At 33.5% G+C, this 11,303-nt stretch overlaps 2 protein-coding genes and 1 long non-coding RNA gene across 6 annotated transcripts; 2 read left to right on the plus strand and 1 right to left on the minus strand.

Moving 5' to 3' along the window:
- Nucleotides 1-714: 714 nt before the first annotated feature.
- PIP (proline iminopeptidase) lies at nucleotides 715-3,201 on the plus strand. Of its 2 annotated transcripts, none has more exons than XM_078995702.1 (11): nucleotides 715-871; nucleotides 1,156-1,364; nucleotides 1,536-1,634; nucleotides 1,715-1,825; nucleotides 1,898-1,960; nucleotides 2,071-2,164; nucleotides 2,266-2,363; nucleotides 2,464-2,565; nucleotides 2,657-2,770; nucleotides 2,846-2,920; nucleotides 2,992-3,201. In XM_078995702.1, the coding sequence occupies exons 1-11, from the start codon at nucleotides 748-750 to the stop codon at nucleotides 3,088-3,090; spliced, it is 1,188 nt and encodes a 395-aa protein (XP_078851828.1). In that variant the 5' UTR covers nucleotides 715-747; the 3' UTR covers nucleotides 3,091-3,201. The 2 variants fall into 2 exon arrangements, with proteins under 2 accessions (XP_078851828.1, XP_078851829.1); XM_078995703.1 differs by having other exon boundaries at nucleotides 847-961.
- Nucleotides 3,148-6,207, minus strand: LOC145047434 (neurofilament heavy protein). Its single transcript, XM_078995701.1, has 8 exons — nucleotides 5,864-6,207; nucleotides 5,250-5,314; nucleotides 5,107-5,168; nucleotides 4,229-5,020; nucleotides 4,083-4,143; nucleotides 3,903-3,986; nucleotides 3,613-3,812; nucleotides 3,148-3,522 (listed from the first exon to the last, which is right to left on the minus strand). Exons 1-8 carry the CDS (start codon nucleotides 6,096-6,098, stop codon nucleotides 3,312-3,314), a joined length of 1,710 nt encoding a protein of 569 aa, XP_078851827.1. The 5' UTR covers nucleotides 6,099-6,207; the 3' UTR covers nucleotides 3,148-3,311.
- A 798-nt stretch (nucleotides 6,208-7,005) lies between these two features.
- Nucleotides 7,006-10,740, plus strand: LOC145047433 (uncharacterized). 3 transcript variants are annotated; one of them, XR_013682232.1, is made up of 4 exons: nucleotides 7,006-7,358; nucleotides 7,430-7,878; nucleotides 8,212-10,224; nucleotides 10,428-10,740. It is a non-coding gene; the product is annotated as an uncharacterized LOC145047433 (long non-coding RNA). The 3 variants fall into 3 exon arrangements; XR_013682233.1 differs by having other exon boundaries at nucleotides 7,430-7,507; nucleotides 7,665-7,878; nucleotides 8,212-10,740; XR_013682231.1 differs by having other exon boundaries at nucleotides 8,212-10,740.
- Nucleotides 10,741-11,303: the final 563 nt, after the last annotated feature.

The raw sequence follows: 11,303 nt of genomic DNA on the forward strand, positions 1-11,303 counted from the left end.
TTTTAGGTAAGATGGAGACCAAACGTACAACAAAAATAAACAGTAGGAACCATTTAAGTTTAAAAAAATAATTTAGAGACCAAAACCACAAATTCCCCCAAACTACAGGGACCATTCATGTAATTTAATTTTTTACTTTTCGTTTTGTTCATATTTGGGTAACTATTTTTTTTTACACATCTAGGTAACAAACTTGTTGAAAGCGTTCACATTTAGGATTTAACCTGTTATAGCAGGTCATAATGGTCATATGTGAACACTCTTAAAAAGTTTGTTACCTACATATGTACAAAAAAAAGATAGTTACCCAGATGTGAACATATCGAAAAGTTAATTACCTTGATAAGTCATATTCACATTTTTCTAATCAATTTTCTAGACTGTATTTAGATATTTTTCTTTTTAAACGATTGTAATTTTATATAATTTTATAGGTTCAAAAGTTTTTAATTATTTTTATCAAACATAGAAATAACAAATAAAGATTATAATTTTCTACAACTATAGCTAGCTAACAACTTTGGTGCCATGACAAACCCACCCATAGATTGGAATTAGTCTTACAAGCCATGGAATCTGTATCTGAATCTGAATGAATGAAGACAATAGGTAGGATCTGTTAACCAATTTCTAATGATTGCATTATTGTAATAAAATAAATAAAAAAAAGTGAAAACCATGGCAAACCAAACCTAATTATTGGGCATTCGATAGGTACGCATTTTTTTCACCATTTCAATTTCTAAAATGAGTTTAGGGCTTCTACAAAACACTCTTCTTCCACGCTTCTCTGCTACTCCACTTTCCATCTCTCAATCCCACAATCTATTATTGTTCACATTTCCCCACAATAAGAATACCACTTTCACAGGTCTCTCTCTCTCTCTCTCTCTGTAAAGATTCCATCATTAAAGATTTCATACTTTCTGTCTTCGATCACAAGAACAAACTGTCTTTTTAGGTTAATTTCCCTTTTCTTAAACTAATTTCTTAAAAAAAAAAAACCATATGGGCTCTTGTTAATCTGTTACTAACTGTCAATTTTGGCAAGTTACGTGAGAATTATATTTTCTGTTTTTTCGAAATTAGAAGTTTTAAGATCAAACGCCTGTCGGAAACGTTGACGATCGAAGAAATCTAATTGGATTTTTGCAGGACGAGGGAGTTTAATTTTGAGAGCTCAGATTCCTTGCAATAAAAGCGAATTAATACCGGTAATCACAGAATCAATGGATTTAAAGAAAGAGGTTCAAGAGTTAAACAAGAATCTTTACGAACATATAGAGCCATATGCTACTGGTTTTTTGAAAGTTTCTGATCTTCACACTATCTACTGGGAGCAATCTGGGAATCCTTCTGGCCATGTGAGTGATCAATCATTACTTAATTTTCTATTTATGGTTTCTCGATTCCACATTTCAATTAGTTCTTGATTCACTAGATTATTGATCATATGATTATTTAGGGCAAAAGGAGATTAAATAAAATTTTCTTGGTTATGCCTAGTTTGTTTATGATCATTTAATACATTGCAGCCAGTTGTATTTCTCCATGGGGGCCCAGGAGGTGGAACTGCACCAAGTAATAGAAGATTTTTTGACCCTGAATTTTATCGCATTATTCTTTTTGATCAGGTACACACAACCTGTTCTAAAGTTATATAACAAACGAGCCTACATGTTATTTAACTTTTAGTTTATTGTTGTTCTTTTAGAGAGGAGCTGGTAAGAGTACACCTCATGCTTGTTTGGAGGAGAACACAACATGGGATCTCATTAAAGATATTGAAAAACTAAGAGAACACCTTGAAATCCCCGAATGGCAGGTTTGTTTTGTATTTACTTTATATGATTTATTGAATGTGAATCACCTATTTTTGTCATTTGTTTGTTATTAGGTGTTTGGTGGCTCATGGGGAAGCACACTTGCTCTTGCATACAGCCAATCCCACCCTGATAAGGTAGGTATCTATCTCGCTTTTGTTTCAATGTAAAAAGTTCTTTATCTGTTAAGTCGTTCTTTCTGTATTAAGTCGAAAGCTTTACTGGTTTTTTGTGTTATGATTTTAAGGTGACTGGGATAGTTCTTAGAGGGATCTTTTTATTGAGGAAGAAAGAGATTGATTGGTTTTATGAAGGTGGTGCTGCAGCAATCTACCCTGATGGTGAGCTTGTTTTATATTATTTTACAACTTAAAATGATTAATTAATTGAATAATAGACTAATAGTTTGTGTGATTTGTTATTTTTCAAATAAATACTACAGCTTGGGAGCCATTTAGGGATCTTATACCAGAAAAGGAAAGAGACTGCTTTGTGAATGCTTACCATAAGAGATTGAACTCCCCTGACATAAACACACAAGTAATAGAAGAGGACTTTTGTTGTGATGCATAAATGTATTTTTTTTTTTTTTTTTTTTTTTTTTTTTAATTATATAAAAGAGTTGTATTTTTGTTATTAGTATGCAGCTGCAAGAGCTTGGACTAAATGGGAAATGATGACTGCTCATTTGCTGCCAAATGAAGAGACTATTAAGAGAGGGGACAATGATGCTTTCTCTCTGGTAAATTCCAAATACAAAATATTTTGTAATGATATGATTGGGTAGAGTTTTCAAAGTATATAAAAGAGTTGTGTTTAAACAAAACATGCAGGCTTTTGCAAGGATTGAGAACCATTACTTTGTGAACAAGGGATTCTTTTCAACAGATTCATACCTCTTGGATAATGTTGACAAGATCAAGCATATCAATGCTGTAATTGTCCAAGTAAGATCATTTCCTAATTTTCTTCATCAAATACCCTTTAATTAAACTGACTGGTTTTGATTATATTTTTGACAGGGAAGATATGATTGTTGCTGCCCCATGATGTCAGCATGGGATCTGCATAAAGTTTGGCCCGAAGCTGAATTTAAGGTATTTATTATTAAAACTTTTTTAAAAAATAGTAGTTGTTGATGAATGAGTAAATTTTGTTGTTGAAACAGGTGGTTGCAGATGCAGGGCATTCTGCTAATGAACCAGGCATAGCAGCAGAACTTGTAGCAGCAAATGAAAAGCTCAAGAACATCATCAAGACAAGATAAAATAGATACAATTTTGGACACAACACAATTAGCATTGCATTTTTGAATTCCCATGTATGAGATCATAAATCCTCTTTGCATAAGAATCAATCAATTGGATAATTGAACAAATGAATGTCATGGAACAAAAACTGAAATTCAATGAATGATTGAGGATATAGAGATCTTACATACAACATAAAAACCACCAACCACCATGGAAGGAAGGAATTGATGCAACTTTAAGCAGTTTTCTTGAAGCAACCCCTTGGCAGATGTGAGGTGTGAAAATTCGGTTCTTTAGCAATAGTCACAGACAGCTTTCCTTTTGGAGCAGAAGCTGCTCTACTTTTGTTCACTGCCACCTCATCACTGGTTAATTTACAAGATTTCTCCTTTATTACACCCAATTGCTGACCTGGCCTCCTAATCTTCTTCCTAGGTGAAGCAACCCTGCATATATAGTTTTTTTTTTTATATACAATCAAGTTAGAAAAGATTTTATTGTTTTTTTTTTAAAAAAAAAAAAGAAAAAAAAGTTACCCTTGAGGTTGTGGCTGGATAGAAGGTGATCTTGACCTTAAACTGGCTTTGGGTCTTTGCTGTGTCGTATTAGGAACTGGTTTTGATCCCACTTGCATCCTTTTTTTTACAAGACATGTTGTATCTTTTGCAACCTCCTTCTCATGAGCAGGAAGATTAAGCTTTCTCTCTAATATGGCTTCTTTAAGAATCCCTCTTTCCTAAAAGAAACCAATATCACATCATAAATGATTAAAGAATAATAATTTATAAAGTGAAGTAGAACTGAAATTGCAAAAGCAAATGCTTACATCGGTTCTTAGCCTAAAAGGCTTGACATTAGTAGGCTGTGGTTTTTTACATTTTGCCAGTGCAGGACGAGCAGTTTGAACTACCTATATAAACAGTACATACAAAGTTATAAGCTATTAGAAACTAAAAGGGAATATTTAAAAATTTAATTTTTTGAAAAAAAGAAAGTAGAATCTAACCTTATTCTTTTTAAGTGTCTCCTTGCCAAGAATCTTATTGCCCAATGCTTGGTTTTTAAATCTGTTTGTATACAAAATTATAAGCATTGTGATGAGAACCAAAAGAGAGAAAGTAAAAAAGCAGAAATTACAAATTTTTTTCATACCTGTTATTATCTTGAGGGTTTGGAGCATTTTCTTTACCATCATCTTCGTTTGAATGATGTTCTAAACTTCCCATATCCTCTTTATCTTCTAAATTCCGAGCATTTTCTTTATCATCATCTTCATTTTTCTCTTTATCTTCTAAATTTGGCAACAAGTTAATTTCAGCTTTAGAAGCATGTGGGATTGAATTGTCTGAAGTTTCTTTAGGTTGCAGATCCTCTTCTGTTTTCACATCAACATCCATGTCACCAGACTCATTACGATTTGGGATCTTCTTGGTAGACTTGGAAGGTGCCAAATCCTTGGACTTTTTATCAGCTTTGCAAATCTTGAGTTGCTTTCTTGAAGAATCTTCAGTTAATTTGCTTTTGATACTCTTTGATGTCTTTTTTTGGCTTGCTATCTCAAGCCTCTTCATCCCTTCACAAATCTTCTTTAAAGGAGTACGCAATTCAACAGACTTTTTAAGACTGATGGCCTTCTTAGGAGAGTGAAAAACAAGAGCCTTTGCTACTGTTCGATTCTTAGCCACATCAACTGTGGTTGTCTTTGGATTTGGAACACTTTGACATGAGTTAGGATTTGGAAGACACTTTTTGTTCCTTGGAGTTGTCATATACTTGGCAGCAACTTGTCTTGTCTTGACCACAGGGGTAGAACCGACTTTTGAACAAGGTCTGATATTGCTTTGTGGCTCACATATCTTTTGGGAAATCGAACAAGAAACACCTGCTAACCTTGGTATCCTGGGCTTTGAAGGTTTTGCAGGAGCTGAAAGTGGACATTTCATGCTAAAGAAACAGAATTGGAGGTGTTAGTATTTGATTCTCGGTTTTTTCTGTTGCCAAGGAGGGTATTATAGTCTTTATGTACGTACCTAGATTGATCCCTGTTTAGTGCTCTTCGAAGCTTAATATTGGGACTTCTTGCTGCCAATACCTGTTGGAAATTTATCAGTTTCTAAAAGGCCATGCCTGGATTCGAGCTTATTGTTATTGCAATAAAAAGAGGAACACTCACCCGAAGAACAAAGTTTTTAGAGATCTCTTCTGGGTTTATTTCTTCCTCATGCTTTCTGTCACAACCTGGACACAATTCGGATCATGTTAATTTGTGTGAAGTAAGGACAATGGGTAGATCTACATAGCTGAAATAAACTCCAACCCAAAATAATCCCATTTTGCAGATTCAAAACCTAATTCCGATTTATGGACCCCATTCTAGTTGCGAAGTAACAAAAAAGCCATAGTTCATCTAGTAGATCATGTTCGACCATAAATCCTAATTAAAAAAATCTTGAATTATGATGTAGTAATTGCAGTTTATGCAGTCAGTGTGGTTTAATATCTAAATTGCTACACTTGTTTCCTCAAATTACTTAAAAAATGGGTGGTTTCTCAAGCTTTTACTAACCAATTTCGGTGGATTTTTTAAAGAGCGAGGTTTAAGACTTGAACTTTATCAAACATAGCTAAATTCCTAGAACGAGCGAATCAGTGGGAGTGTGGGACCATATAAAATAAGGACCGATCGACTATTAAACCCTAAATTTCACCATTACAGCTAAGTTCTAAATCGAAAACGTCCCGAATTCATTGATTGATTTACCGAAGTGAGGAATTTGAATGACATACCAACCCTGGAGCAGAACCAGTAGCGATCGTCAGTGCGGAAGGGGTAGGGTTTAGTGAAATCGATGAACTTAGGCGCTTCAATTCTCTCATAAAACTCCTCGTCGTCTTCGTCTTCGTCCTCCACCTTCCTAACTTCTTCCTGATCCACCTCTGCTTCCTCTGTATTCATTTCTGTTTCCTCTACCATGTTGCCGTTGACCACCTCCTGCACTGATTCAAGCACTTGCTCTTCCATTTTTTTGGACACAAGAAAAGATCGATTGAGAGAAAAATGTAGCCGTTTAATTCTTCTTACAATTGCATTGATTTGTGTGCGAGATCTGTTTAATTTTTGAACTTGTTGAGTGTCTGCAACTAGCCGTTGGGAATCGTCGCATCCGCATCCGATGCGCGATTCATTAAGGCAATTGGGCTTTTCATACTATTGGATTCCGAAACTCTTAAAACAAAAATAATTACGGGTTAAAGCCCAATACGAATAAAAAGTCAAAGCATTAAGTTTTTACGAAAAGCCAAACAAAAACTTTAATATCGAGTTTTATTTCAAACTTTTACGTTGAGTCTTGTCAACGCAGACCGGTTTCAAAATCTATTCGGTTTTTCGTCAATGATGGTCAAATTGATCATCCATGTTGTTTTGTTCTTTGAAGTCGAGACCGATATAGAATTTCCTTAAATAATGCTTATTTAGTAAATGTTATGTTTACTTTTTTATATAAACATTTTTAAAAATCATAACATCACAATAATGCTTATATTTGATTTTATATATGATTGAACTAAATAAATTTTTTATTTAGATTTATTTTTAAATATTATATAGTTAATTTCAGTATATTAAAGCAGTCTACAGAGACTAAAAAACAATCAAACTTCTTATTACTGGCTGCAACCGTTTGGTCCACCTATTCTACTGCAGAGGGTTGCAGATATGGTCGGTAGACTTCAACTGTTTTTGTTTCGAAAAAACAAACAAACACCTTAAATTTTCTTTTTTTTCATAAAGCATTTCAAATATATTGTAGGGACCCTATATAGTATGTTGACTTCCATAGCATAGGTACGTCCCAATTAATATATATATTAAAGATATGATTCTTAGCAACAGTAAAATTTTTTTTTTTTTTTTTTTTTTTTTTTTTTTTTTAATTGGTTTGTCACGATAAATTTTTTCCCGATATCCAATCCCTTTACACGTGCCTATTTTTTTTCAAGCTGATAAAAAATGTCATGCAACGTGTTTGTCTCATGTCTCATCGATTCTGTCGACCAATATCCGTCTCCCACCACACCCTACCTCGGCTGATGCAGACGTACTCCCGGAACCTTCTATAACACACGACAATTGACTCTACGTTTCTTCTTCTTCTTCTTCGAATCGTCGACCTCCACCAACTCCTACCCTAGAAAGCGTGATTCAGAATCGTCGCACCCCACCACCAGATGTTCCACATTGAAATCGACGATTTAGGGCTTTTGACTTGCGTCTGAATCGGTAAGTGTTTTATGCTCTGTGATTGGTTTTTAAGTGGATGATTTTTAACAATCGATTCTCTCTATTAACAGCATGATAAACACTTTCTCCCAATCCATTCGCGCTGATGTTTCTCTAGGTTTCGAGTTTCGATCTTAAATCTGATTTGGGTATGTGTTTTGCAGTTTCTGATTGATTTTAGGACTCGATGAGTACAACATTCAATGCTCATATTGTGTCTACATGTTTTCATTGGTTGGCTTTAGTTTTGAATCCAGTGTGGGATTGATGAGGGCTCAATTTCACCTCCTACTCATTTTTTTTCAGTTATTACCCAACTCCGGTCGTCGATGGAGGTAGGGTAAACGTTTGGATGTTGTTGATTTGAGTTTTATGTTAGGGCCTGCTGAAATTGCCTTTTTGGTAATTATAAGCGGAGGATTGTCTTTTAGCGACTACAACCATCGGTAGGGAAGTAAAGTGGCTTCGCTTGTGTCACCTCTCTCCACATTGGAAATCGGAGCTTCTCCAATCAAACCTGGTATGTCTTTATACTTTATGAAGGTTTTTTATTTGTGATTTACCCTACCGTCCTATTAACTATGAGGAATATGACTGAAAATGGAAAAGAAAAAACCCTGTGAAACCAACAAAACCGGGCGGTTGTTGCTTTGCACAGGTAGCCGTTAGTTTAGATTTAAACTAGAAATTTCAGTTCATATGGTGGTTAATCCATATTACTGTTGCAGTTCGAGGAATTTGGCAAATGGTGAATTTGGAAAACCACCACACTATATTGTTTTTATTGCATAATTGTCCTCAGATTCTTAAAAGTAGCAAGTTATATTATTCTAAATCTATAAAATTCTTATAGGTATGGTAGCTATGGTCATTTTTGACCCGATTCTAATGATCCATAGCTATTTATCGTTACGGTTAAAGCTTATTGGTAAGTTTTCTTACTTATAGCATCTTCATGCTGACTCACAACATTTTCTTTTATCGACATAAAGTCATATTTATGTTGTTCAATTTGAGTATATGTTTCAGGGAATGAGATATCCGATAAACACACACAAACCAAAAGAGCGATGAGAAGAGAAAAACAAAGGAGTAGGGTTGTAAACGAACCAAACGAACACGAACAAGGTCTTGTTCGTGTTCGTTCGTTTAAGTTAGCCGAACAACAAACGAACACGAACGGATAAACGAACGAGATTTTCTTGTTCATGTTCGTTCGTTTAACAAATTACTTTGTTCATGTTCGTGAACATGCTAAACGAACATAAACGAACAAAGATAATAAACACAATTGAACATATATGAACATAAACGAACATATATTATAGCAATATAATAAAAAATAATTGAATATAGATGAATATAAATAAACTTAAACGAACAAACATAAACGAACGTAAATGAACATCATAAACGAACATTCAAGAACATAAATGAACGAATGAGATCATTGTTCATGTTCATTCATTTAACTAAAGGAACGATAATTTTTGTTCATGTTCGTTCATTTATTAAATAAATGAATATAAACGAACTTCCCGCCGAACAGTTCACGAACGGTTCGCCGAACGTTCAGTTCGTTTACAGCCCTACAAAGGAGACAGAAAAAATAAGAAAGGAAGAAAGTGAGAAAAAAGAGACTAAAATATTGATTTTTAGTTGCCATTGGTTAATTTTCCGGTACATGACACTCAGCTGCGAAGTATGTCCTCTTTCTTTTGATGAGGCTAAATTATAGCAAAGGTAAATTGGTCCATAATTAAAGCAACAGATACAAAAATAGTTTACAAGCCTAAGATTTCACTCTCAGGTCATCTTATTTTCTGTACCCTAAAGAATATCTATATTTGTCTGATTTCTTAAACTGCTTTAGAGGGTGTTGACAAAAGCATTTTCAGTTTTGATATCCCGACTTCGGAGGATTGTAAATCATTGAATGTTAAACCAAAAATGACAAAATTATAGTCTAAACTCATGCACAAACTGTAAACTAGAAGTTGAAAAAAAACCACATGTCAATCCGACTTCAAACGAATTAGATATGCATGCTTTAAAACTTTCACCGAATACAAAAAAACTAAAAAACTAAAAACTTTCAGCTTTGGTATCTCAACTTTTGAGGACTGTAAGTCAATGAATATAAAACTAAAAATGAAAAATTTATAGTCTAGAATCATATACAAACTCTAAACTACATGTTGGAAAAAACCGTATGTCAATTGGAGTTGAAACGAATAAGATATACATCTTGTAAACGTTTCACAAAAAGTGGTTCCGGCCCTAAAAGTGGTTCCGGTTCCAAAAACCGGTTCCGGATTTTAGACCCGGTTTACCTGGACCCAATGGACCCAAACCCGGATTACCCGGAACCCGGATAAAGCCAATTTTTAAACCCGAAACCGGATCCGGTTCTATATATTCCGGTTCTAACGGGTCCGGTTCCGGTTCCGGTCCGGTTTTCCGGTTCTAAATCTCATCCCTAGTGTTGAGTTTGGATTGACAAAACTCCAATCAACCATGTGTGCAGTTCATGAGAATCTATTATACCTTAAGGCCAGGTGGTTTTTCTTTTTGCAAATTGATGTGAATGATGAGGGATAAAGTTTAGCTTCCCTAAAATTAGCTTTGATAAACAGCGTCTCATTAGTGTGTACCCTTAAATGAATTGTATTTTTAAATCATATGTGATCTCAATTGAAACTTAAGCTCTATATTGATTATCAATATAGCGTGACTGAATATGTTGTTACAAATGGTATCAGGTTCTATGCTTCTATTCAAACCTTGACGTGATGCATCAGCCAAAAAACCTTTTTTCCTGCTAAATGTTAGTCAAATATGCATTTTAACACACATATTAACAGAGGTATACTACTAATATACTACTAATTTTTAATTCTTATTTTGTATTTAGCTTTTACGTACCCATTCATGCATTGGTTATTAATTTAGTCAATACAATGTAAACTTGTGATCCACCTAAATGAATCACAAATAACACCATATCTCAAACCTTCACCTGCTTCAAAAAAAAAAAAAAAGACTAATCAAAATTTATCTTTTGAGCAGTTGGAGATGTATTACTACACACCCTTATCTTTTTGGGTGAAGAGAAAATTAAGAACTTCATAAATGAGGAGGTTTTAGCACACAATCCAGGGTGACGAGTGTTGTTTTTTTTTTTTTCCTTTTAAGTTTGAAATTGTTTTATTTCTTCTTCATTCATGTAGATTGTAAAACAAATACCAACAGCTCTAACCCATTCTAACCCATGTGAACCCGTGCGTTGCACAAGCATCTTCCCTAGTTCATAACTAAACAATATAACTTGCATCATTACATGATTTTTTTATATCTTCTACTCTAATACATTTTTGCCACATGACACATTCTTATTCATTTTGTCACGTAATTTTATGGTTATTTTAAATTACTTTTTATTCCACATATCATTTTATGCTTTTTCCATTTTATTAAATTTCATATATTATTTTAGATCTATTAATAAATGCATATCACTTTGATTAATAGATTTTCCCTTCAAATTGTAAAATTACTAAATTAAAGTTTCATTAATTTCTTTTATTTATTTATCTAAATCATTTGTTTAAATTCAAAAGTGAAAAAAACACTTTCATTTTTATAATTCAATATTTTTCTCACTTTTCTTATAAATTCAAACTTCTTAAATATTTTGAATTTTATATTTAATTTTTTTAAATAAACTAATATAATACATGACCTAATACTAAATAATATCACATAGAATTTCCTTAAATTTTTTCTTTCTATCTTCTATATATTTACGTTTGTCTTGCAAAACTAGTTTAATGATGTATGCAACACATTGAGTATTTAAAAAATATTGTCGAAAACGGTTAATATTTGAACTTTAATTATCCAAACGATGACATATTTTTTGTGGAAGGACCGAATTTTATAGCT

Source organism: Lactuca saligna, chromosome 5, assembly GCF_052625555.1.
Source record: "Lactuca saligna cultivar CGN05327 chromosome 5, ASM5262555v1, whole genome shotgun sequence".
NCBI lineage: Eukaryota > Viridiplantae > Streptophyta > Magnoliopsida > Asterales > Asteraceae > Lactuca > Lactuca saligna.